Here is a 26,978-nt window from a genome sequence, read left to right as displayed (position 1 = left end):
CCGGTCCTATTACTTGATGGCTTCTGTGAAGCCACCGAGCTGCTAAGAGCAGATCAATTATTAATAGTTTCTCTTTCTCCGTCTGCATCCTGCAGTTGGGATGATTAAGAGTGTGTCTGTGTTGTTGACAGGGTAGACATTATGGAGGGAGAGATACAGAGAGAGTGGTGGGTAAAAGATTCAGAAATCAGAGAGGGGAGAGCCAAACACTCAGATAAAAGAGACTTGTTATTGTAGACGAGAGATGCATATTTGAGCTGACCTCATGAAGTCTGAGCACATATGGTGGTCTTTAAACACAGGGGCTGTCAGAGTGTCATCCTTGGCTGAGTAGCAGGCAGCCTCACTCTTTCTGACCTTTCTGCCTCCTGCATCGATGTCTCCATAAAACCTACCGGGCAATTAAGGAGAAGGGAGGACCACATTGGTGGTGAAACTTTAGTATCTGTCTCTGTGCTAGGATTAGATCTCTAATTTTAGCCTTTGGCATCCTTTCTACCTTAAAAAATGATTTTTTTCTCAGTCACAAATATGAATGTGTGGTATACACATATACATAGAAGCCTTGTTATGTGTTTGTGTTTTTTTTACATTTCAAAGACACTCATCTCTGAGTGTCTGTTGGCTATAATGAGAATGAGATGACTCATACTCAGCGTCTGAACTTCAGAAGAATCATTTGTCTTGCTCTATGGCACACACACACACACACACACACACACACATAGACACATATTTCAAACAGATGCCCTAGACAGAATCTTGACAGAATCAGTGTGGTGGTGTACAAGAGTACCTTATGAGTCTGCCTAGACAGATAAAAGAGGAGGTTGAATTGGGGTCGTGCAATAACACACACATTCACGCTGCCGTCTTTCCACTCTAATAACCATGCATGGACTGGATTAGACTCTGGATGAGAGAGCCTGCCCAGCCGCTTTTCTGTGTTAGCCCAGGCATGACCTGCGCTTTACTCTTTCCAGTAATGCAGACAGCAGACTGTGCTGTGCCTCAGGGCACCCAGAGGGAGACTGCACACACAGACAGACATATTAGGCAACAGTGCTCATATTGTGTTCATTTTCAGGTTCATAATTGTATTCAGAGGTTGTACCAGAATAGGTTTATGTGGTTTAATTTTCAGAAAACACCATATTTTTGTTGTACTACACATTGCTGCAGCTCCTCTTTTCACCCTGTGTGTTGAGCTCTATGTTTTAGCTACAGAGTGAGGCATCTCACTTCTGTTCCATCTTTGTTGGGAGTCGCACATGCGCAGTAAATACTGCTAGCTAGTCAGCTGCAGAGTATGACGGCGTGCCATGCTAGCAGCTAGGCGAGCATTATAACGTGTGTTACAAAGTGACGCACGTTCGTCACGGAAGTAAAGGCTGGACTACAATAGAGCTGTTTGGAGCAGTTTGTGAACAGTGTTTTCTCTGGAAGATGGTAAGTCCCTTTGGGGTGGACTTTGGGCTTTTTCACTTTGTAAACCTATAACGTGCACAAAAAGATATATAACACAATAAAGGAAAGGGGAAAAGCCAAAAAGCATAATATGAGCACTTTAAACAATGAATACTCTAATGGGGATACAGAATGCAAGCTGATAGTGAGTGAGTGTGTGTGTGTGTGTGTGTGTGTGTGTGTGTGTGTGTGTGTGTATGCAGACTTTTTTTGTACATAATTATAACAGAATAATGGAAACACGTAAAAGGCCCTGCAGAAATTACACGTATAGCTACGCAGGCATCATGATTAGTTAAAGAGGTGTACAATCTATAAAGTTCAGGTGTCTTGCCAAAAACTGGTCATCCGCCAAAAACTCATTGCTGTCTACCCTACATGCAAATGATGAAATAGGGGACATGCTGACTCTCTAGATGAGCAGCCGACTTATTGAGTCGCGGTTCGTAAACACAGGTTGGGGCGCTCTCCAGCACATTGTTTTGTTGCGCACATTTCTCAGACCACTCTACGCGTTGCTCAGCCGGGTTCCCTGCTTTTACCGCCCTGGCCACATCGCCTAAAACTACCATGATGTGTGACTGCTACATAATTTCTCCATGAGCCACAGCCGGACTGCGACTGATTGAACCTGCAACATGTTGTTACAGGTTGAGTTTTATAAAAAAAACAAATTACAAAAAACACCTGCACAGTGCAAGTTCTCCTTTCAAATGTTTAGTTAAAGTAAAAAGAGAGGCATTATCACTCAGCACAATGTACTTCAAGGTGGAGGTTTTCAACTCTAATAAATTGCTGGATAGTTTAATGCACCATATTTTAATTGTAGTATTTTGTCAATAGTCGCTGTGTGGTTCAGTTCAGTCAACATTCAACAAAAAGTCTCGGCGGTTTCTGTGAGCAACTCTCACTAATACATCTGTTTGGTTCTATCAGATGCTGCTTTAAATTGTAAGCAGCGTATAACCTGCAGCGTAAAACCTAAAATATGTGAAACTTTATTTTGGCAAGTAGCCTAAACTAAGTGGTATCCATACAAATATCACATTTTGTCTAATGAAAGAATGACAATAAGCCCCCCCCCCAATTTGGTTGCGGAGGAAAGTACCAACAGTAATCTGCGCTGGTCCTCGTGAAAAAAGGGGTTTGTTTTGTGAAAAAAAAAGACACCAAAAACCCCTCTAAACATGACTATAATTTTGACAATAAAGGAATGTGCAGAATAGGTGTTTAGGAAAAGTCAGGGCAGGAGGGAAACATAGCAATAACAATGATGGAACAGTTAAGGTAATGTAAATGAGCACTGCTTTTTCAAAATAAGTGACAGATCAGAGGGAGAATCTTTAAAGATGTAGTTTCTTTGGAATGGTTTATCAGGAGCTTACAGCATGTGGCAGTTGAGTAAAAAGTTGGTGCCTGAATTTTGGTTTCTGCTGTCACACAAACTGCAAAAATGATTAATGTTACAGGGTGCCATAGAAAATGAGGCACCACACTCTCCATTAAAAAGTCATCTTTATTATTGAAATTGGGACGCTTTGCTCATTATGGCCTTCATTAGACATTCCATTTTTAATATCGAGAGTGCAGTGCCTCATCTTCAATGGACCCTGGATTCATTTTTGGAAACACTTTTTCCTTTTGCTCGAGCACTGTCTAGTAGCCACGCATGTTGCAGTGGGGAAACATATACATTTAGATTATGACAACAAATATCAAATCCATCCAATGTTAATTTTGCTGAACTTTAATTGAATTCATACTAGTCTGCACCTTGCTGTGTGTGCGCTCTCACTGTCAGAAGCAAACAGAGAATAGAGGAACAGTCATCTCGTGGTAAAAGTTCATTAACAGACATATAAAGACCTTCAACAAGAGGATGGCTAAAAACCACAAAACTGTGTCCCTGAGCAATGTAAATAAATAATGAAGTGTATTGAGTTTCCTTCAGCCTTTTTCCTACATCTGGACATGTTTATGCTTAGAAAAAGCCATAAGATGCCATGATGTCTGCCAACTCCTTAAAAGAGAGGTGGACCGTACCGACAGCCATCTTGTAGTAGTCAGTAGCCCCGATTATTGCTCTGTGTAATTGTATGACAGCCAAGGTTTATAGGGCCCTGGCATCCTTTCCACATACAAGACAATGTGTCCTGTGGAATATGGACATTTTCCACATGAATCCAGCATACTAATGCCCCCCCAATACATGGCTGAATAAACTCAAAATCTCCCAGGACCTCACCATTTGCCAGATTCAAGTCTCCTGAACTTTTATGGGAAACATATTTATCACTTTAAGAAATAGCTCCAATACAAACAACAGGGTTCATACGTTTTGAAAAAACCTGGAAAAGTTTTTTTAACACAGCATAATAATATGTGATTAATAAATTTATTTCACGTCGTCCTAACCTCAACGTTCTATTCGGGGCACGATATTATAAATCCCACTATGAACCACATAAATTGTCATTCATTTTATTGTTAAACCTCTGAAACTTTAACACAGATTTTTATTCTTATTGTATAATGTCGACTGACATTTTCAGGAATACATAGTCATGGAAATTTGCCAAAAAGTCATGGAAAAGTATTGGTTAAAATGCGTATGAACCCTAAAACAACTCAGGAGGTATTGGATATTTGTTTAAAAACCTGCTATTTTAAAAATGTTCATGCATTTATAGGCATTTGTACATTTCCCTGACTCTCACTTCATCTGACCAGTTAAACACAACCATGTGACCAGTTAAAAAATAACAATTTTCTACTTGCCCTGATGAAGGCCTTAAACACATAGGCATGTTTTAATGATTTAGCCAAGAAGATATTAAAGGCTTTTAAAACTTTACCCTCTCAAGTGCCTCAGTTCCCCTTTAACCTTTTTATAATTGTAGGATCCCCAAACTGAAGCGCACCAAAGGGACACTCTCTACACACCCAAGCTAGCCTGGAAATCCAGACCCAAATCCCAAAGATTAAGGGTCTGGCATTGAGTAATGAAAATGCCCCAACTCAAGGGGCGGCACCAAGCATGCATTTGAAAATCTCACCGCGCTCAATTGGGTAACACTACGACCAATCACAACAATACACAGGGCGACATATCCAGAGCCCCATACGCTTAGCTACCAGCAGAGCTAACTGGTAGATTAAACTGTCGTCATCTGTTTAGCTCACCTCTGGCCCGCCTATATCAAATACACCGATGTGATTGGTGCAACCTGGCTACAAGGGCATAGTTAATGAGCATCATTACTCGATGCCAGAGTGACTCACTGAGCAAATTCAAATTGTGCTCTCGCGAGAACTCAGGATTTCCAGGGTACACCCAAGCAGCACTCCAAGCAGACCGCATTGTGACTCAGTTAAAAACAACTGTTAGACGAATGACACACTTCTTTTCCTCCCAGGTTGTAAGTACGAGCCGGCTGGTGGGTGCGGACCATCCCTTGGAGATAGTGTACTTTGTGGAGGGTCCCAGTGGTCAGAGGATGCCTGCAGTTCAAACAGCCAACATACTCAACAGCCTGGACGTTCAAAGGGCTGCTATCGTCTTGGGATATCGTGTTCAGGGCATTTTGGCGCAGCGTGAGTACCTGGTGCATAGTAGATACCGGTGAAGGGCAGCAGAGTGATGTCGTGATTAACAAGATGGGCCTTGACATGGACAAAAAACATTAAAGCTCCCATGTCTGTAAGCATCCATATTACCAAAGTGTCCTAGAGCAAGACACTGTGTCAGTGCCAATTTCCTGGGAGCTGGTATAGAGTGAAAAAAATTATGTTGAATGTTTGTGTAAATATAGACAAATGTTGGTTTATGACTGGAAATAAACTAGTGCAGGGATTGTTTTGCTCTTTGTTATGTGAATTGCACAGTCCAAAGTAATTCTTCGAGGTCTAGTTGCACTTAACTGAGTGGAGCTTATTAGGTGTTGAAACAGAGGGATATAAAAAGAAAGAGAAAGGAACCAACTGTTCATGAGCTGCTATTAAAACATAAAAAATACAAGCTATCTGCTGTTTTTTTTTGTATGTTTATAGTAACATTTGAGCTAATTACCTCGGCTTGTACACAGTGTACCAAAAGCCTGTCTTCCTCATTAAGAATGTAAACAAGGGATGAAGGCCTAATGAGAGCCCCTCAAGGGAGTTCTGTCTCTGTGTCGACTGTGTTCTCTTACGGTACTTTCCCAGGGGATGAAGTGAATGTTAATTAAAACTAATAAAGGTCTGCATTGAAGATGACAGCAGTGAGACAAGAGCCAGCACGCCAACGATATTGCATGTTTAGCTTAGCATTCTCTAAAGGTGTTTGTGTACAGGCTTAAAGGCAACAAAGGGAAAATGTTTAAAATATTGAACCACGCACAACACTGAAATGACTCAGTATGGTCTAAGGGCCGAACTTCACTCTCTCCATCTCTTTGTCTGTAGCTGTAGAGAAGGTGGCGTCCTCACCCTCTGACGCTGAGAACACCAACACGTGGATTGTCATTGGGGTTGTGATTCCCCTCCTTGTGGTCATCATCATCATTTCCATCCTGTACTGGAAACTGTGTCGGACAGACAAGCTGGAGTTCCAGCCAGATGCCATGACCTCCATCCAGCAGAGACAGAAGGTAGTGTTGCGTAGTGTGTCAGTGTTTCAAAGTCTTTTCAGATCTATAGTTGAAATATATCATTTGACAGTAATTGGCACCAGAGTCATTGTTGTAGTTGATGGCCAGTGATAATCGCATGCATGGTTGCACATAAACGGATGTACTGTATGTATTTAAGGTGTTACATTAGTTTGTATTGTTTTAATGAACGAACCAGTTTTCCGAATATTACTGGTTAGGGTTAGAGTTAGGGTTAGGGTTCGTGGCAGCTGATGCGGAAAGTCAGAAAGACGAGGCCCCTTTTAAATCCAAATGAACTGCTAATTAATTAGGTGTATCTGTCATTGCCATGAATGTGCTGCAGGACTGCGCTGAATGTGGACCTCATCATTTCTCCTTTTAGATAGGATTAATAAAACTTTCATAAGTAGAGAGATTTATCAGAGGACACGAGCTGGATTAGAAGTCATGATGCTGCTAGTGCATGTAATGGGCTTTTTATTTTTATTTAAAACGTTTCTGATTCTTTCTTACATACTCTTTCGTTTAAAGCACCAACCACCCTGTCCTAAAGTTCGCCTTTGTCCCATTTTTTTTTTCAGTTTGTGACAATTGAAAAACTTCTCCTTCCTATCTGCCTACACTTGAAATAGATATGACAATTGGCTGTGCAGATCATACTTAAAAGTACATGTCCATTTTGCCCTGAAGTTAACTGACACAGGAGATATTTCCTCTGCTCTTTGAGGTCCCTCATACGGAACATCCTGATAACCAAAATGTTTTTATGCAATCATGAAGTGACAGACTGTATGGTCTTTGCTAAAAACACATAAGTTCACTTTGAGAGAAACAGGTACAATTTTACTAGATAATCAAATACCAAGAAAGGGTGCCACTGCACAGTCAAGTCCCACTGACTCTGAGAAACACCACTCCAATCCAATCCTAAAATAGATTTTGGTTTTTTTTCTTAGTGGTTGATCGTTCTGTCTGTGTCAGGCTTTCATTTCCCTCCCCTTGCATTTTTTTTAGGTTGCGCTGAGCTGTGAACTAAACCCTCCATATTGGGTCAATGCAATGAATCTAACTTTCACTTAGCCTGCCCTCTCTGCTTAACACAATAATCTGTCACTTAACACCACTCCCCTTCTCTCAGTCTACTACCTCATTCAGACAATCAAGGACCTCTCTTCACCACACACTCCCTCCAATCAAAAAGGGTATAGAGTTTAGTGAGGAGGAAGAAGAGGAGTATGAAGAAGAGGAGGAGGAGGAGGAGGAGGAGGAGGAGAAGGAGGTTAAAAGAGGGAAGGTACATAGCAGTGTCTGGTGGTTTCTAGAAGATGTAGAAGAGACCTTGTGTGTGTGTGTGTGTGTGTGTGTGTGTGTGTGTGTGTGTGTGTGTGTGTGTGTGTGTGTGTGTGTGTGTGTGTGTGTGTGTGTGTGTGTGTGTGTGTGTGTGTGTGTGTGTGTTCAATGTCCGAACCGTAGCTGTTCAAGTCTCTCACAGGTATATGAAGAACAACAGAGTAGTCCAATAGTCATAGTTTTTGAGTTTTGGGATATGTCAGATACAGAGACAATAGCATCATCACTAGAAATATTTATGCTCTCCACCATTGATTCTGCTTAGATACCAGTAGCTCTCCCTAAGAGCAAACAGACTATGATCAGTGAGGAGGAGGAGGAGGAAGAAGAAGAAGAAGAAGAAGAGGAGGAGGAGGAGGAGGAGGAAGAAGAGGAAGAAGAAGAAGAGGAAGAAGAGGAGGAGAAAGAAGATAAAGATGAGGAAACGAAGAAACTGAAAAAGGAAGGAGTTAAACCAGACGAGCAATTAAGACTAGAGAGCAAAAGAATGATAATGAAAACAGGAGAGATGAAGAAAGAAGACAAATTGAAAGTGTTAACTAAAGGGAGGAGAACCAAGGAGCAGGTATTTTGGACAATAGCCATAGATACTAGTGATTGTTTGCGTTAATAGACATTAGGATCCTGTTATACCCGGTTATGATGTCCAGACACAGAAAATCCAGTATTACAGATGGTGGTGGATTTCACTGTGGATTTAGTATTGGTGTGTATATACGTAGTCTAATCCTGACGAATATACATGATCACTGTGTTGTGAAGTAGTAGATTAATAGACGTCATTCTGCATCTACTCTATTGTTTGTTGAGAGTGATTCCCCAATTTACCATTAGACCAGGCTGAGTAGTAGTAGTACGTTTTTTCTGTCATTAATTTTTCCTCAGTGTTAATTATTATGAAACTGTTTTTATTATATCAGCTGCAGCTTTTTGAATGCTTTCAAAGACTGGCCTTGTTTATATGCTGTGGAGAGCACAATCTCTCTCTCTCTCTCTCTCTCTCTCTCTCTCTCTCTCTCTCTCTCTCTTTCTCTCAGCAGTTTCATACTGGCAAGCATCACACTAGATTTAGCAGTTTTACACCAACAAGCTTCTTCTAAGCCAGACATTTTGCATCAATATATCAGTGTGTGTACTTATAATTCAGAGAATTAGCAGAATCAGTGTCATGTCGCTCTTTTCTTCTCCTGTATACAATCCTCAGTGTCATAGGGCCCGAGTTTCACAAACTGCAAGCACACATACTGAGATCTGACATCCTCCGTTTACTCTTCCGAGTCCTGAGGGCTTTACACTCAGTCTCACTGCTTCCATCCTCAGCCTCCATCCCCCACCACGTCAAAGGAAAGCAAGCAGCTCAATGTTTCCCCACATCTCTCCCTGTCCTTCTTTCTCGTATTCTTTCTCTATATTCATTAATGTCTGTCTGTCTGAGTCTTCCTCCTGGACATCCGTTCATCAGTCATTCAGTCTAATTATGCACTCAAAATCTGTCTGTATGTGTTCTTGTGTTCACTGCACATTTGCCACTGAAGTAGGGCTCTGTGACAGTTTAAGACAATTTAGGCAGTATATCATGATTTGACACGTGCTGTAAAATCACACACTTCAATCAAAAAAAATCTAATTTTTGGATTTTCAGGTTAATCTCACAGTGTTATATTGAAATGTGAGTCCACTCAAAGATGATGAACACTACATTACTAAATATGTCCCTGTGATCAAGTAGTATTGTTAATTTCACACACCCTATCTGGCCCCTGAAACCTCTGCTCTATGGCTTTCCATCTTTATTTCCATTCCCTGTTTTCTAAAACCGTGTGTTCTTCCCCTCTCTCTTTCTCTTCGGCCCCTGTCCTCAGTTGCAGGCTCCGAGTGTGAAAGGCTTTGATTTTGCCAAGCTGCACCTTGGCCAGCAGAGTAAGGATGATGTCATGGTGATCCAGGAGCCTGTCCCGCCAGGGCCTGGCCCTGGGCCCCTCCCCCTCTCCCTTAAAGATGGCTTCAGTCCATCTGAGAACGGGGAGATCCCCACACCCAAATCCAAAACCTCCACCAAGGCGTCCCGTAGCGGTCGAAGGCGAGAAAGGTCAGTGCTGCTGGCAGTACACGGCCAGAGGAGCGAGCAGTTAATAATGAGTCAAGATAAATATGAAGAAATGAGAACATTAAATTATATTGGGTTAGGTTTGTATAGGTTATGCTGTCATAGGTTACATAACGACAACAAAAAAATTGCATTACCAGTCTGTTCTTGTGTGTTTTGCTCGGTTATGGTCACCAGATTACTCATTATTTTCCTCTTTTTTTATCCACCACCTGGTCAAAACACTTAGTCACAGACATGTGTTTTGGTTTTAGTCCTCTACCCTAAACAGCTATTAAGATACTTATTTACACATTTAACATAGCTTGTTTTTTACCCCATTACTCTGATTTTCTACCCAGTTCAGTCAACCAGACAAAAAGCTCTTGACAGATCCTCTGATCAATTATTGATTCACTCAACATTGAGGGGTCTTCATTTGCTCATGCAGACTGTCTATATCACTTACAGTATATTATCTAGTATATATATACTACTACTATATACTACTACTACTATATGCTTATATATAAACCTTTTTGTTTGCAGATTTTATTAAGCCCTAGTTTACAACAGTTTAAATTAATACACACATACGCATACACTATATGTACTAGGAGTATTCAGTTGGTCATTGTAATGATAACTTAGATGAATATGTGCCCCATTACCAACATCTCCCAGAACACTAACTGCTCCGGTTAACAGATACTATATGACACCAACACAGTAGCACAGCAGTTATCCCTTAATGCTTTTATTAACTTCTGTCACTAATATAGTCACATACATTACACCAGTCTGTTTTGGGTGGGGGATTGATATTGGGTGTTTCTCCTCACTTGATAGCCAGCCAGGAGAAATTCATCAGGGACCTAATCATTCTGTCAGTGGAAACACTTTCTAGCATGTGGCACTACACCCTTTAAATCATATAAGCATTTCTTAGAAGTCTTCTCAGCTTTTATCTTTCTGGAAAAGCACTATTTTCGATTATGCATGGCACTTTAGTGTTCTTGGACTTCTATTATTCATATAAGTGTGTGTGTGTGTGTGTGTGTGTGTGTGTGTGTGTGTGTGTGTGTGTGTGTGTGTGTGTGTGTGTGTGTGTGTGTGTGTGTGTGTGTGTGTGTGTGTGTGTGTGTGCATGTTTTTCATGTAGGATCTCGCCGTCTGACGGTGACTCTGTGGTAAGTGACCGTTCCAGTGAGCCAACCGAGGAGAACCTGAGAGCCCACGCCACGCCCAGCGACAGCAAGCAGACCCGTAAGGTCCCCATCAATGTTTTAAATGGCAAGTAGCCTTGGCAACACACATCACTCCTCCAAACACAGAGAGCAAACACGAGGAGGGGGAGGGGAAGAAGGAAACCGAAGGGATTGGGCAGACATAAAGACACTAGCAACTCAAGCTGGCGTGATTTGATTGTGAAGAGGGCCAAATCGAGGGCAGGGGGAGGCTGCGAAGGGGTGAAAAAAGACAAAGCAGAGAAAGACAGAGGAAAAGTGCAACGTCAACCCCTGCAGTGACAAAAAGATTACAGAGGGGAACCGTGAAGTTAAAAGAAACACCTGGTAGGAACTTTACTCTGTGGTCGAAAGAAGTCCAGAGAGAGGAGGGAGAAGGGAATAGGAGGGGAAAAAAATAGCTGAAGTTACTCTATCTGACAGCTTGTTGATAGATTCAAGCTTGCAATGCCAGTCAGCGACTACGTGCTGGAGCCAGAGGCAGTCAGGCACACAGACTAAAGCCTGACTCACCCACAGAGGAATGTTCTCTGTTTTGTTATTGATAAATCTCCGCCTGGGACTGTATATGCTCCGCCACAGTGTTTATAAGTAGCTTGTATATAAGACACACTCAGCATTATGTAACGTGTCATCCAGCCCTCGTTTTGATCAGTGTGTTTTCTGCTCATCAGAAGCAGCTCCTTCCTTTCTTCTCTCTGATTAATGAGAAGCTTTTATCGGCTGCGGTGATGACTCACTTCCTTTCCCTCTCTATTTGTTTCTCCCCTTTATTTTTTATTTTCATTTCTAAAAAGTTTAAACAGCACTCGTGGTGGCCACACCTTAATTCACTAGGTTTTGTTTGAATTCTCATTGTCAAAATACAGTCACCACTTCTATCCTAGGTGCTTTTATATGATGTCCTTCACCTCAATAAAACTTTTTTTCCCCTTTTCATTGCGGTTTGCAGGCAAGAATAGAATTGGTAAGAGTTTGTCCTCTTTCCGTCTGTGTCTCTGTGGACCCCAGGCTTGACCTCCAGCAGCTGTGTCTGTGTGTTTGTTTCTGTGGTAGTTTTGTGCTCGGCTTGCTCTCACCATCCATCACTGTCATTCACAGTGCAGAGACAACCCACTTCACAAACAAAGGCAACAAAAAGAAATGAAATTTAGCTTTTAAATATAGAAATCAGTGTTCATTTCACGTTACCACCGGAAACATTTACCCCGCACTTTTGTTATAAGTCATATTTCAAATATAGTCATGTCAGTTAAATAAAAAAAGGTAAATGTTTCATAGCGATCCTACGCAGTAGTCGTCTGTGCTCCATCCTCTAGTTTAAGTCCATTAGCATTTAGACTTGCAATGAATATGCCGTGCTGACTTATGACCTGTACTTTCTTGCTTCCTTCCTCAGGTCCTCCTCCTATGAATGGTACAAACGAGCAGCTGTCCTCAGCCTCCATCTTTGAACATGTTGATCGGATTTCTCGTGCCGCAGATGCAAGCAGGAGACTCCCCAACAAAATCCAACTTATCGCCATGCAGCCTATGCCTGTCCCACCACTGCACAGCCCACCCATCAACGGCAAAGTGTCTGACACCAACCAAATCAACAAAGAGGTTTGCTCTTCTGACTTTCCTTTTTTTTTTATTAGCAAATAAATTCATTCAAAACATTTTTTTTGTGCTGCGTGTCGTTCAGTTCAGTCAACAGGCAACACAAAATCTCGGAGGTTTCTGTGAAGTCCCGCAAATAATTCATTTCTCATGAAAAACACATCAATTTGGTTCTGTCTGATGCTGTTGTGAATTGTAAGGCGCATATAACCTGCAGTGTAAAACCTAGAAGGCAAGAAACAAATGCTGAAACCCCAATACCTATTCTTGTAGTTGATACCCAATGGTAAATATAATCACAGAGCAAATGATTACATTATCACCGTCTAATACGTGCATGTTTTAAGGATGCTGTCTAATAAGGTCAGTTCCTCCTCAGATCCAGGTAGCGTTGAGGCACAAGTCAGAGATTGAGCATCATCGTAACAAGATACGTCTCCGTGCCAAGAGGAAGGGCCACTACGACTTCCCCTCCATGGATGACATGACGAGTGGCCTCGGAGATGCGAAGGACCAGGATCGCATCTATCAGAAAGCACAGATACAGATCGATAAGATCCTGGACCCAGATGCCGAGATGTCCTCCATCTTCATGGACTCCAAGAAAAGGTTTGGGTCATTGCTCTTGTTTGGTTTTCTAGTGGTTATATGGGTTTGTAGGGCTGACCACATTTTACATCCGGGCTGGCTTTAAGCGAATAAAAAAAAACTAAAAAGCAGATCAATTCACTTTTCTTTATTTGTTTCTCAGTGGGCGAGGTAGGCGCTCTCCCAAACAGAGGATGAAGGACCAGCTGAACGGAGGCATGATGGAAGCAGACAAAGACCACCTCATCACTGAAGACAGTGATGCTGTTTACAGAAAGTGTCCTGGAGTCAACAATGTGGCCTACGTAGTGAGTAGTCCGGGAGAATCATGACATTTGTACACTCTTCCATATACTGTGTAACCTCTGCGTCTCTAACTGCCCATGAATGTGTTGTGTGTATTCCAGTCGGACCCTGACCAAGGCCCAGGATCCCCTCACAGGAGCCCCTCCCCCACCGACGACGTCTTCCTGGGTCCCGCTTCCTCTCCTCCAGGCCATGCCCCTCCCCCACCCCCCTACATGCCTCCACAGCCCTCCATTGAGGAGGCGCGGCAGCAGATGCACTCCCTGCTGGACGATGCCTTTGCCCTGGTGTCGCCCACCTCTCAAGGCAGCACAGCAGGGATCACTCTCCCTGGGGTCAACACCAACCCCCCTATCTCCAGCCCTCCAGGCCGTGGCCCCAGATCTTGGGGTCCTTCCTACCAATCTCTTGGCCCTTTCCCTGGCGTAAGTAGCCATTCCTGCCGCTTATATAAACAGGATACTTTTTTTTACAGAGCATTAATAACCATTCAGTCAACATGAAAATAACTACTACTTTCGTGTTGCACTGAACAAAATTATGTTAGTAACAAATGGTTGTCCATGGCATCTAAACTTTTGCTAGTTTAATTTCCTGTAAACTGAATTCTGTCACATACTCATTTCAAATTGTAATAGCAGAACAGCAAAAGACACATGTACAAATCCTCTGTATTCTCTATCTCCTCCCTTTCTAAAGGTTTTTTCCGCTCATTCGCAGCATGAAGCCTATAGCTTCAAGTTTAATCGTGTCCTCTTAGCAAACTAATCAGTTAAGCATTCCTCCATCTGTCGCCCCCACGAAGCTGCGACCTCACAACCCCTTTCAGCTATCTACAACTCCTAAGACTCTACAGGAATATACCCTGCATACGCTTGATCTGCATTAGCTCCTGTCACTGTAGGCTTGTCTTAAAGACGGTACAGTCGTGTAACTGCCCTGAAGGCTGCTGGAATAATTTCTTTTTGTACTTGCTGTGTACTCAATTTAGGGTAATTATTGAAGAGAGGTCTGTGCAAAGCAGCACCATACAAAGGTCAGTTTATGCAGTGTCACAGTTTGTGAACACATAAACTTGGAGTCCATAATACTGTGCATATCCCCTTTTTTTAAATGCATGCTGGGGTAGGGTAGCGCCGAGCTAAAATTAACTGAGCATTATATGCGAGGAATAAAGTCATGAGTTGTTTAGAAATGGCAGAGCATTATATTAGCTTTGCAGAAGGTCGTTAAAGCGTTTGCTCATTAACTCACTCAGTTTAGGTTAGCAGTGAGGCATCAGTATTGTGACTGTTGAAAAAACGTAGAAGTATAGTATTTTATGATTAAGTTATGATGTTTTGTGGTACAAAACATAATCCTTTATTGACAAAAGCGTTCACACATTTCACACTTGCATGAATTTTACAGCTGTCAACATATATTAATCACTACTGTGTATATCATAACACCGGTGTTCCACCCCAGGTGACAAATATAGAGAGAGACTTAACAGTGAGCAGCGGAGCCATAAAATGCAACGTTTGCTGGTTCTGCATTTGCAGGTTCAGTGCTTTAATATGACGTAAAAGGTCAGCTGTAAAAAAGAAGGATATCCAACAAAACCATGCTTGGGAAAAACAACACTGCCCCACTGCCTAAATATACCGTACATAGCAATAGACCTTTTTCACATGTCATAGTAGGAAAAGCACAGGTGTATTCAAAACCATTATTAGCAATTACAAGCACCATATTAATTGCAGTATTTGTATCAGCTGTATCTGGATACAATATGCCAGCTGTAACATATAAAAAAATGTGAGCACCACAAATGCAAACAGTTATGCAGTTATCTGCCATTTTACAGTCTTTGTCTTCACTATTGTATGTATACTCAGTTTTTTTTTCCTAAGCACTGCGCGTCTTTCCTGTCTTTCCCAGAGGTTCACTGAGCTGTCCCCCCCTCCTGCCCAAGGCCTGATACCAAGGTTAGTAGTAGTCTATGACAATGGAGTATTCACGTGTATATTAATAAATAATATGCTTATTTGACGTTCACTTCTTCCTGCACCAAAGTGATTTCTTATTGATCAGTACAGCCTGATTTCTGACACTTTATCTTTAGGTGCACCCAGTGAGTTGGGCCTCATAAATAGTGAAAAAGGAGGAGTTATTTTATTGGATTAATGGATCAAGTCCAAGCAGTGGTCTCTGAACTGGCTCCAAAAAGATCAAGGCCCCATGTGGTCAAACAACTTATCACTAGGGCTGAACGATTAATTGCATTTGCGATAATATCGCGATATGTTAAAACGCGATTTCCTAATCGCGAGAGCAAATCAGTCTGCACTCTGCAGAGAAAGCATCAACTAGCACGCTAACGCTACGCCGTACCTTGAGCTGATTTCTGTCATTCAAACAACTCTGAGTTGTAGTTTAAAACTTTTACAGCCATTTTAATAAAATGAAGGGTTTTATTCTGGTTCGAGTCCGTACGTGCAGTTAATGGATACAGGAACGCAGAACTGAAGGCTCGGTTGGCAACTAGCTCTGATTAGCTGTTAGCTCCGGTTAGCGGTTAGCTCCGTTATAAAGATATGGAGTGGAGGAGCTGCCACTGAGAGGGGTAACAACCAGACTCTGATAAATGACGTTCGGGGAGCTTTCACAGCAGCGTGGCCGCGGTGTTTCAACGGTTTTATTAGTACAGTTAATCCCACGGCAAGAACACCAGCAACTAGCTAACGTAACGATAGCCTCTCTGAACAAGTGCACACGGCAGCACGCAACTTCACGAGGGGGAGGGGCTGGAGGCAGCTCCTCTCTGTGCACTGTAAAAAATTACACTGTTGTGTGTGTGTGTATATACTATATTTTTACTTTTTTAACTGTCTAGTGTGTAATTGTGTGTTGTTCATACTATAAAATGATTTATTGTTTGTCTTTGTTGAATAATACAGAAGACAAAGCTTAAAAAAAAAAATCAAATCGCAATCGCAATATTTGGGAAAAAAATCGCAATTAGATTATTTTCAAAAATCGTTCAGCCCTACTTATCACCACCGGAAATGGGAGCACAGTGGAGCCAAAGTATCATCAGCAGCTGTCAATCACTCGTGGTTGTAAATCAGAATCAGAATCAGAATCAGAAAGGGCTTTATTGCCAAGTACGTTGCACATACGAGGAATTTGTCATGGTGTTGTTGGAGCATGTCACACATACAAATATAAGAAGGATAAAAAGATATAAACAATGTAAGTATAAACATATACACACAGTACGTATTAATAACGATAAAATAAATTATTATTTAAATAAATAGTAAAATAAGTTAAACAGTAGTGAAAAGGGACGCTACAGCAGAGTAGGTACAGTGGCATGAGGAGCCAGAGGTGGGGTGTGGAGAGAGTCAGGATGGATTCCGAGCCTTGTTTAGAAGGCTAGTGGCGGAGGGGAAAAAACTGTTTATGTGGCGTGAGGTTTTGGTCCTGATGGACCTCAGCCTCCTGCCAGAGGGGAGTGGCTCAAAGAGCTTGTGTCCGGGGTGGGAGGGGTCAGCCACAATCTTTCCAGCACGCTTCAGAGTCCTGGTGGCGTATAGGTCCTGGAGCGGCGACAGATTGCAGCCAATCACCTTCTCAGCTGACCGAATGACACGCTGCAGCCTGCCCTTGTCCTTGGCAGTGGCAGCAGCGTACCAGATGGTGATGGAGGATGTGAGGATGGACTCAATGATGGCTGTGTAGAAGTGCACCATCATTGTCTTTGGCAGGTTGAATTTCTTCAGCTGCCGCAGGAAGTACATCCTCTGTTGTGCTTTCTTGACGAGGGAGCTGATGTTCAGCTCCCTGGGAGATGGTAGTTCCCAGGAAGCGGAAAGACTCCACAGTGTCGATTGTGGAGCCACAGAGGGTGATGGGGGCAGGTGGGGCTGGGTTCTTTCTGAAGTTCACAACCATCTCCACTGTCTTGAGAGCGTTGAGCTCTAGGTTGTTTTGCCTGCACCAGGTCACCAGGTGGTCAGCCTCCCACCTGTAGGCGGACTCGTCTCCATCAGAGATGAGTCCGATGAGGGTGTCGTCCGCAAACTTCAGAAGCTTGACGGACTGGTGACCGGAGGTGCAGCTGTTGGTGTACAGGGAGAAGAGCAGAGGAGAAAGAACGCAGCCCTGGGGGGATCCGGTGCTGATGGTCTGTGAGTCGGAGACGTGTTTCCCCAGCTTCACATGCTGCTTCCTGTCAGACAGGAAGTCAGTGATCCACCTGCAGGTGGAGTCAGGCACACCAAGCTGGGAGAGTTTCTCCTGAAGCAGAGCCGGGATGATGGTATTGAAGGCAGAGCTGAAGTCCACAAACAGGATCCTGGCGTAGGTTCCTGCGGAGTCCAGGTGCCGGAGGATGTAGTGGAGGGCCAGGTTGACTGCATCATCTACAGACCTATTGGCTCTGTAGGCAAACTGCAGGGGGTCCAGGAGGGGGTCGGTGATGGCTTTGAGGTGTGAAAGCACAAGGCGCTCAAAGGACTTCATAACCACAGAGGTCAGGGCGACGGGTCTGAAGTCATTAAGTCCTGTGGTCCTTGGCTTCTTGGGGACAGGGATTATGGTTGAGGTCTTGAAGCAGGCTGGCACGTGACATGTCTCCAGTGAGGTGTTAAAAATGTCTGTGAACACTGGAGACAGCTGGTCAGCGCAGTGCTTCAAGCTGGATGGGGAGACAGCATCCGGTCCAACAGCTTTCCTGGGATTCTGTCTCCTAAAGAGTCTGTTGACGTCCCTCTCGTGAATGGAAAGAGTCGTCACTGAGGTGGGAGGGGGGGTGGAGGTGGAGGGGACCTTTAAGGAGGGCATTGGTGTGGGGGCCCAGGACCCTGCTGAGGTGGGCGAGGTGGAGGTGATGCACAGTGGCTGTAGCTGTAGGGAGGTGTCGTGGGGGATGGTGTCAGGACTGTCCTTTTGTCTTTCAAATCGACAGTAGAACTCGTTCAGGTTGTTGGCTAGGTGTCGGTCATTGAAGGAGTGGGGGGTTTTAGGCTTGAAGTTGGTGATCTGCCTAAGTCCTTTCCAGACAGTCGCAGAGTCATTAGCTAAGAACTGGCGTTGGAGCTTCTCAGAGTACCGATGTTTAGCCTCCTTCACTGCCTTGCTAAATTTGTACTTTGACTCTTTAAATCTGTCTTTGTCCCCACTCCTGAACGAGTCTTCCTTAGCCAGCCTTAACCTTCTGAGTTTGGCTGTGAACCAGGGTTTGTCATTGTTGAAACTCACCCTGGTGCTTGATGGAACACAGCAGTCCTCACAGAAGCTGATGTATGACGTCACAGCCTCTGTGTACTCATCCAGACTGTTGGTAGCAGTCCTGAAGGCGGGGATCAGGTGGACCATGACGTGGTCAGAGTGTCCCAGTGCAGCACGGGGGACGGCGTGATAGGCATCCCTGACTGTGGTGTAACAGTGATCCAGAATGTTCTCCTCTCTGGTCGGGCATTTAATATGTTGTCTATATTTAGGGAGTTCATGAGTGAGGTTCCCTTTATTAAAGTCACCAAGGACAATAACTAGGGAGTCCGGGTTGGTCCGCTCCACACACAGTATCTGGTCGGCAAGCATGCGCTGCGCGTCCTGCACGTTGGCCTGCGGTGAGATGTAAACACCGACCAGAATGAATGAATGGAACTCACGGGGTGAATAAAAAGGCTTACAGTTTATGATGAAATACTCCAGGTCAGGAGAACAATGCTGCTGGATCACTGTCACGTCGTTGCATCAACCGCTGTTGATGTAGAAACAGATTCCTCCACCTTTAGTTTTGCCGGAGAGGTCCGTGTCTCTGTCCGCTCTGAAAAGCTGGAAGCCTGCCAGCTGCAGCGCAGAGTCCGGTATTATTCCACAGAGCCACGTCTCCGTGAAGCACAAAACAGCAGATGAAGAAAAGTCCCTGTTTCCCCCCAACAGCAGTTGTAATTCCTCCACTTTGTTGGGCAGAGAGCGCACGTTAGAGAGGAATATTCCAGGTAACGGTGTGCGTGATCCTCGCTGGCGGAGACGCACCAGCGCACCGGCCCGTTTCCCTCTCCTCCGGCGTTTCGCTGCGTGAGCAAAGGTGAGCGCACCTTTGACCAGAATGTCCAAAATTTCCAGTGAAGGGAGAAGAAAAGTGGGAAATAAGTCTGATGGTGTTGTTGCCCTGAAGTTCACGAGCTCTTCACTTGTGAATGAGATACGGGTACCATCGCAAGAAACAAAGTTAAAACACAAAACAAAACAAAACAGAGCGCTCCAACACACCGTGTCGCCATTCTGCGGCGCCATCTTGGCATACAGGGAAGTTGTGAAACAGTTAAGACTATATGAACTGCATGAGACCAATTTGAAGTTATATCTTGTACCACATACAGTAGAAGACAAACACCTGATAAATATGCAATAAAACCTGTCCTCTCACACATGTAAATTGTATACACCATGGTACAATATCAGTTCGGTGAGTTTTTAAGTGTCCGGTAAGCGACTGTTCTTTACAATGAGATCTCCTAAGGGTCAGCACCTGCAGATGTCCACGTTGTCACTGCTTTTTGCAAGAAATGCCAAGTTGGACACGGACATTTCGTATTTCAAAGGGACTGTTGATATGACAGTGTCGAAACTGCAGCTGAAAAGAATTCCAATAGATTTGTCACAACACATGTTTCATTATATCAAAACTAAGTAAAAAAAAAAAAAAAAAAATCCATTCTTTGTGTTTCAGGCAGGGCCTCGGCTCGAGCTTCCTGCCACCAGGAGAAACAGCGGGGCAATGTGAGCCAGACAGCCTGTACTCCAGCAGGGGCCTCTACGCAGATGAGCTGCCCTCCTCTGCCAGACCGAGGCCAGTAGGGGGAACTACAGGTACAATTGGAAATTGCACACATGCAGACACAAACTGCCCTAAACTCCTTGCCATGCCTCCTAATACTGTTGGATTCAGATGTAAACAAAGCCCATGGTGTGCATATATGTCTTACTCTCATTTCCGCTTCTTACATCTTCATTTAAGTACGAAATATTTTCATATGGAAAGACAGCATTTTAAGAATGAACACTTGAAGGTTGATGCACTTATTTATTGTCTTTATACAGAGTTTTTTTTTAGATGCTCCTTAATATCTATCTCCTAATACCTCCACCCTATAAACCTGTCAAACTGCAAGAACATTGTCTCTCTCTTAAATTATTAGGAGCAGGCGTGATGCTGTTGCCATCTTGTGACTTACACTAATAGAAATGGATTCTGGCATTTACCATATTGAATGCAGCACAGCACAGACAGAGTGCTTTTCAGACTTATTGCATCAAAGTTTGTTAAAGGGGCTGCTGAGGATTCAGTGTCAGGTACTGTAGCTTTAATGGTGTGTGTGTGTGTGTGTGTGTGTGTTTGTGTTTGTGTTTGTTTAGGTGCCCAGCTTCATCATCTTACACAGGTGGGATTGTCCAGCCGGATGAATGGTTACCCAGCAGGCATCAGGGCTGCTCCAGGGCAGAACGGAGGCATTGGCTGGAACCACTATCATGGTGACAATTTCTCCAGGGCAGATCCCGAAAAAGATGCAGTGAGTGAATCCCAGAGTGAATTCTGTTCAAGACCAAGGTCTTGTCCTCCATCCATTTAAACCAGAAATAAAATAAAATTGCAAAATGTATTGTTACCGCCTGGCTCAAGGCCGGCAACAAAAGGGAGGTCACACACAGATAGATCAGTCAAAAAGTAGTTTATTTAACTAATTAGACATGTTAACACAACCTAACTAAACATAAGCTTAATGGTGGGGTGTGTAAGCGTAGAGGACATCAGTCGTGTTTGCAGTGTGTCGATGGGTGAATGTATGGTGTGATGTGTGTTGTATGGTTCAGCAAACCAAACAAAGGACAACATGTTGAGATCATGGGCGTAAATCTGATCTAACAGTAGGGGTGGACAATAAACATAACATTTCTGAAGAGCAATTTTTGAAGGGGACACAAATAATACAGCCACAATTATCCATGTTTGTCCAGAAACTATTAAAAACACATCAGAGAGCCGCACATTTTCTTTAATTACCATGAACATGGGCACTGTAGTTTATTTCGAGTCTCACATACACCGCCCTGCTGCTGTAAATTCTCACTAGATCACCAAATGTTGCATCAATCCATGACTGGAAATAGTCCCCAAAAAAATGCACTATTTAATCGGTCGTGTAATGTTTTTTTGCTAAAAACTACAGTGCCAATCACTACACACAAGTTACTTTTAAAAAGTAATTAGTTACAGTTACTAGTTACTTCTTCCAAAAAGTAACTAAATTAGTCACTCAGTTACAAATTATAAAAGTAACTAGTTACTTCAGAAAGTAACTATTGCGTTACTTTCAAGTACATTTTTAAATGCTCAAATGTGACCCCACCTCCACCTACCTCTCTTTAACGGAACTTAAAATACATGTGCATGTTCAATTATTTATGATAAATCTGGTTATTATAATGAAATGGACACTTAATACAATACATTATTAACAGAAACAGTGTACTCAAATCTAAACTATTTTAATGTCGCTGTGGGACAAAGTGAGACTAGTCTCCAATCAAATGCCATGTATGTAGATATTATGTTTATATAGTGGATCGATACAAATTAACAACACCTCAACAGGCCACAACTGGGCAAAATTAAATTTAAATTTAAATTAAATTATGCTTGTTAAGCACTATACCAAAAAATAAATAACAAATATATACACTCTTTGTAGTGCAAACGGATCGGTTCTTTCTGGAGGCATTTTGCCAGTTCATTACAAAAATAGTAGTTCATCAGGGCCTGCAGCCAGTGGGACATACTGTATGAGAACATTTGCACACATTTGAGAAAACACATGTTACAGATAGTTATTTAAAGTTTGAGTAAGTTTGAATTACTTGACACCGACGTGGATAGGCACTTTTGCCCAGGGCATAATGTGCATTTCACGATTAATGTGCAATCCTTTAATTTCTTGGAGGGAAAAGTAATGGCTATACTTCATTTAGAGAAGGCTACTTTTGGATTATTTGGGCTCGCCATACCCGTCTCTCGTTGACTGACTCCCTTGTGTTGTTCGTTGTGTGTCCGACTATGCGTGCTTTCGAAACACCCGCCCAACACTACCTCTGATTGGCTTACCGTGAAATTTTACTCAACCTCAGCCAATTGTCAGCACTTATGCGCTTGTCTCGTGCACTGCCCACTAACCAAGGAAGAACAGTAAAACAAGTCTTTGCCTCTCGGCTCAGAGATCTAGTTGGTCTGATAAAAAAAACAGCTTCAAATATAGTAACGCGCCGCATTTTTTGGCAGTAACGGTAACGGCGTTATTAAGATGGGAAGAGTAATCAATTAGATTACTCGTTACTGAAAAAAGTAATGCCGTTATTTATAACGCCGTTATTTATAACGCCGTTATTCCCATCACTGGAAATTACAAAAACTTTTTATAAAAATGAAACTACGTATATGTGGCCCGATTTTAAAGCTAAACATCTTCAGTAGGAACGACAGATGGACTTGGGGCTGAGATCGACAGAAAGTATTATAAGGCAGACATTTTAGGTTTTGATCTTTTTTCGTGAATTTTTCATGATTCAATCCTTATCTTTTAAGTTCTCTCTGTTCTATATATATATATATATATATATATATATATATATATACACACAGTATATGTTTGGTTGTCTTATAGTGCTATGCTGCTATTCTAGTTCTCTCACACGCTGTAGTTCTGTCACTTGATATTTTTCCTCCATCTTCTCAATTATTTTTCCTCCTCTTCTCCCCCTTTCTCCTTTTCTTTGCCCTTCTTTTCTGCCTTCAGTTCCTGGACTGTCCTGACTACTCGTCCTTCTCTATCTTCCAGACGCCCAGAGGTGGTATCAGGGAGCCTTCGGCACCCCCTGTCCACCTAGACACCCCAGGGGTGGGCTATCTGTCAGCCCCAACTCCCCTGGATACATCTCCTCCTACCCACTCATCTGCCTCCCTGATCAAGGCCATCAGGGAGGAGCTGCTGCGTCTCTCCCAGAAACAGGCAGCTGTGCCCAGCTACCACAGTTGAAGCCCCGGCCTCCCATCTGTTGCTCTAACCAGTCACGCCACTGACCCTGCCTGCCTGCTTCGCCTAATCTGACATTACTTCCCATGGAAGTCCCCGAGGGTGTACAGCAGAGAGATAGTCCTGCTAAACTGAAGTGAAGAGGTGGCTAATAAGAGATTTTTTACCTGAAGAGGCTGAACTACTGAATGACAGGATGGTTGTTAACAGCTCCTAGACTATTCAGAGTACAGAACCAGATCAGCTGCAGTTTGTCAAATCAGAGACAGTGTTATGAAATGAAGAACAATAATAACTGTATATGCTGGACCTTTTAAGATGAGATGACGTGACATGATGTGTCTGTCCTGCACTTTGATTGTGGATCATGGAATGATCATGCCAAGTCCACTGCGGATCCACATCCGGGAGTTATTTGAGATTTCTCCGCATTTCTTCCGCCTCCGTATTCTGTATCACAGTTTCATTCTCACGCTGCCTTCACTGAACAGGAATACCCCCTAAGACACATGTCATTTGAAGAAATGTCTTATGTTTTTCTTAACATTATTTAAACTACCATGCAGGTATTTTCTTGTTTTGCGATGCAGGCCCTAAACCTCTTCATCACCGTCAGGTGCTACTTCATGCTTTCTGCCATGATGAGCCATGCTATGCCTTGACACTGTGATGTTGTTCACCTGACCCAGTATACTGTACCAGCCTACAGTAAGATCAAAGTTCACAGCCAGCGAGTCAGTTCAGACAGTAGACACAAAGGGGCGTCCATAGAGGCTAATAACACTCATTAACATCACCTAGTCTTTCCACAAGTACTGCAGTAGAACAATTAGTCTGAGTTGATATTTGTTTGTGGACAATTTGCATTTATGTCCCGTGTTTTTACTGTATTTATGTTGAGTAGCTAACAGATGGCTAGACAAACATGAAAGAATGGCCTTGAATTCACATTCATCTTCAAACATGACCTCAGAGGCAGGTGTTAGAGCTACAGGCACAAATGTGTTACATACTGTATAATGACTGAAGACTTTCAGTATGTACTTGACAATTAGGGTGTATTATCTTTGGTTGTAGTTTGATGCACTGTACGCAGGCTACTTGGTACAGCTCAGGTCATTCAAAAAGAGCTTCCTTGCGGACAAATCAGTGATGAGACAGTTTGGTAGGTCACGTGGAAGAACTGTTAACGAGGGAAAGTCATCGAGATCATTACTCTGTTTTAACACGAACCTGTATTTACTACGTAGTGAACCACCATCTCCGTTTCATGCAGTATTCAACGGTTGCTTTGCCTTTTTGTTAGCACAGAAGGGAGGAAAAAAAAGTGTACTGTATTTGTTGTCATTCATGGTTTACTTCAAGTCATGTTTATGTGCTTTTTAAATTCCTTTGGATTTACCTTGCCTCATGTACTTTTGTTCACCTTAAATGTCTCTTAGTCTACCTTTTTTTTTTTTTTTACATGACCCTCCATGTTGTGATGTTTTGGGGCCTGAAGTGATATTTTATTTAAATGAAATAAAAGAGAAAATTATGGATTTTAAAAGCAGGGCTTGAGAATATGTTTCGGAGTGTGTTCCAGTAGTATGTGGTGGATTTTATTAACCTTTTGGCAGTGAGTTGAAACATTCTGCGGATGTTACCAGAGCATACTTCCCATTCCTTTTCATTTGCAATGTGATGTGCCTTTTGGACTCACCTGAACAGATTAAGTACTCTACTGGATGACAGACGTTCTCTTTGTGTCTTGTTTTACTGTCACTCATTCTGTCACATTACAACAATACTGCCCTGCAAAGGCAAAAGGCAGTAACTTCGTTTTTGGTCGAAAATAAGTTAATGATATTTTTGGGACATTCAAGACATCCTTTATCATGTGGATAAGTATCTTGAGTCAGTTCCGTTGTTTTTTTCAAGAAACTAATGGGTTGTCTTAACAGTAACGTCTAAAAGCCCAGGAGAAACCAAGGCATCAGACATACAGGCCATGATCACTACATTTTATAGACGTGTTACTTTGATGATTTTGTAAATGGTGATCAGCAACCAAATATTGATCATTTGGAAGTTACTGCCTTTGTATTGCAGACAATAAAAAGGCAGAGTACAGTAATTTAAAAAAAATAGAGGTCAAAAGTTAAGTTTGAGCTTAAGATTTTTTATGTAGACACATTGCATCTAATTTCCAGTGTCCTACCTATATTTCATTTGGCTGGACAACTAAAAAACTTTAAAGTCATTTTTCTCAGTTCCACACTCTGGCGAGTTTAGGTCTTTTGCCTTTGTAGGGCAGGATAGTTCTATAAAAGACGTAAAAAAAAATACATCATGGCTGTTGATCTGTTGGTGCTTCTGGGAGCACCAGGATGAAATTTCATCCAGGTAACGGTTATCAAACATTGTCATTGTATGGAGTCTCCTTTTGATATGCAGGGTTGATGGGTTAGTGTCTGGTTTTCCATATCACCTCTTGTGTTCATGTTTTGTTACCAATCTCACACTGTATGCCTCCACCTGCTGGTTCTGTACTGGAACAACAGCCCAAACACCTGTGTTCATCTTCAGTTCCTTCCTTTATAATTTTTTGTTGTTTGTTGTTGGTGTTATTTTTTCCATCTATTTCTATGTCTTTTATTTTGTGAAAATGATCTGTTGGCTGGCCCAACTTTATGTGTGATTGATTGTTGCATGTTTAATTATTGTATTTCTTTTGTTTCTTTTTGTGCATGCTGTTTTCTTGAATTCTTGAATTCTTGAAATTCTTGAAATACAAAAGAAACTGTCACTCAATGTGTCCTCGGATTTTAAGTTCATAACCGCAAGTCGTGGTGCGATATGATGCATCGACACGGTCTGTGAAAGCTTTTTTTTTTAAATTGTCTTTTGAGTTCTCACACGCTATTACCATTACATTAGTAGACCCGACAGTGGCGGCAGTAAAATCAGTATAATTAAACTCCATCTTAAAGGTGAGGTGAATTTTAGTTTTGAGTTGTAAAGCTAAAACATGAGAAACACGTCATCATGTCTCATGTCATTCAACGTCAAAGAACTCTTTGCAGGTGTTGTACTTACCACAAACAACCAGAGGGTGTCAGTACATTACAAGAAAACCTAAATCCACTCTAGACACAACAAAGACTACTCCCTTGGCTGTGTGGATGATGTAACCAACTCCTGAGGATGTTTCTAGGAGTCTCTGAAAAAAGGTTGTTTCACCTGCTCTTCAATATGAATGTGGGAATTGTAAACATGTCACAAAATAATGAAGGGGAAGGTGTACGATAATGCCTAATCACCGTCGAAGCGGTGTTTGTGGAGGATGAATAACTCCATGTTGCTTCTGTTATACATTGGTTATGCTTTGGTCTTCAAATTTTAGCATAAGCAATAGTCAGAAAATAGAAATACTTTTTTTTTTCAATAACATACAATAAAAAATGGAAAACAGCATGTGTACGGTAGTAAAAATGTGCACAGTTACTGGGAACGAGGCGGCATTTCCCCCAAACTAATGACAATTTGGTGTCAGTGTGATTAGCTAGGAGTCCTGCTGTGGGTTTATACTTCCCCTTGTGGTGAAGGAGTACTTCCTGTTCATATATTGAGTTCT

The 26,978-nt window shown here is 42.4% G+C and overlaps 1 protein-coding gene and 1 long non-coding RNA gene across 6 annotated transcripts in view; one reads left to right on the top strand and one right to left on the bottom strand.

The window, feature by feature from the left end:
- si:ch211-1e14.1 (UPF0606 protein KIAA1549) overlaps positions 1-24,763 on the top strand; it is a 51,110-nt gene extending 26,347 nt beyond the window's left edge. The window contains exons 10-24 of one of the 5 annotated variants that reach the window (XM_036003163.1): positions 4,884-5,061; positions 5,911-6,095; positions 7,237-7,392; positions 7,714-8,013; positions 9,311-9,537; positions 10,697-10,827; positions 11,734-11,748; positions 12,181-12,386; positions 12,763-12,992; positions 13,135-13,279; positions 13,379-13,702; positions 15,201-15,247; positions 20,008-20,147; positions 20,694-20,848; positions 23,168-24,763. In XM_036003163.1, coding sequence (XP_035859056.1) covers positions 4,884-5,061; positions 5,911-6,095; positions 7,237-7,392; positions 7,714-8,013; positions 9,311-9,537; positions 10,697-10,827; positions 11,734-11,748; positions 12,181-12,386; positions 12,763-12,992; positions 13,135-13,279; positions 13,379-13,702; positions 15,201-15,247; positions 20,008-20,147; positions 20,694-20,848; positions 23,168-23,365 — 2,637 coding nt within the window. In that variant the 3' untranslated portion in view covers positions 23,366-24,763. Of the gene's footprint in view, positions 1-4,883; positions 5,062-5,910; positions 6,096-7,236; positions 7,393-7,713; positions 8,014-9,310; positions 9,538-10,696; positions 10,828-11,733; positions 11,749-12,180; positions 12,387-12,762; positions 12,993-13,134; positions 13,280-13,378; positions 13,703-15,200; positions 15,248-20,007; positions 20,148-20,693; positions 20,849-23,125 lie in introns of all 5 variants that reach the window. The other 4 variants (XM_031282911.2, XM_036003162.1, XM_036003164.1 and 1 more) reach the window with 4 other exon arrangements.
- LOC118495439 lies at positions 13,394-25,470 on the bottom strand. Its single transcript, XR_004897854.1, has 3 exons — positions 25,148-25,470; positions 24,062-24,065; positions 13,394-13,406 (listed from the first exon to the last, which is right to left on the bottom strand). It is a non-coding gene; the product is annotated as an uncharacterized LOC118495439 (long non-coding RNA).
- Between the last annotated feature and the right edge of the window lie 1,508 nt (positions 25,471-26,978).

The sequence above is a fragment of the Sander lucioperca genome, chromosome 7 (genome assembly GCF_008315115.2).
Source record: "Sander lucioperca isolate FBNREF2018 chromosome 7, SLUC_FBN_1.2, whole genome shotgun sequence".
In the NCBI taxonomy this organism is placed as follows: Eukaryota; Metazoa; Chordata; class Actinopteri; order Perciformes; family Percidae; genus Sander; species Sander lucioperca.
This window is presented reverse-complemented; position numbering and strand designations above follow the sequence as displayed.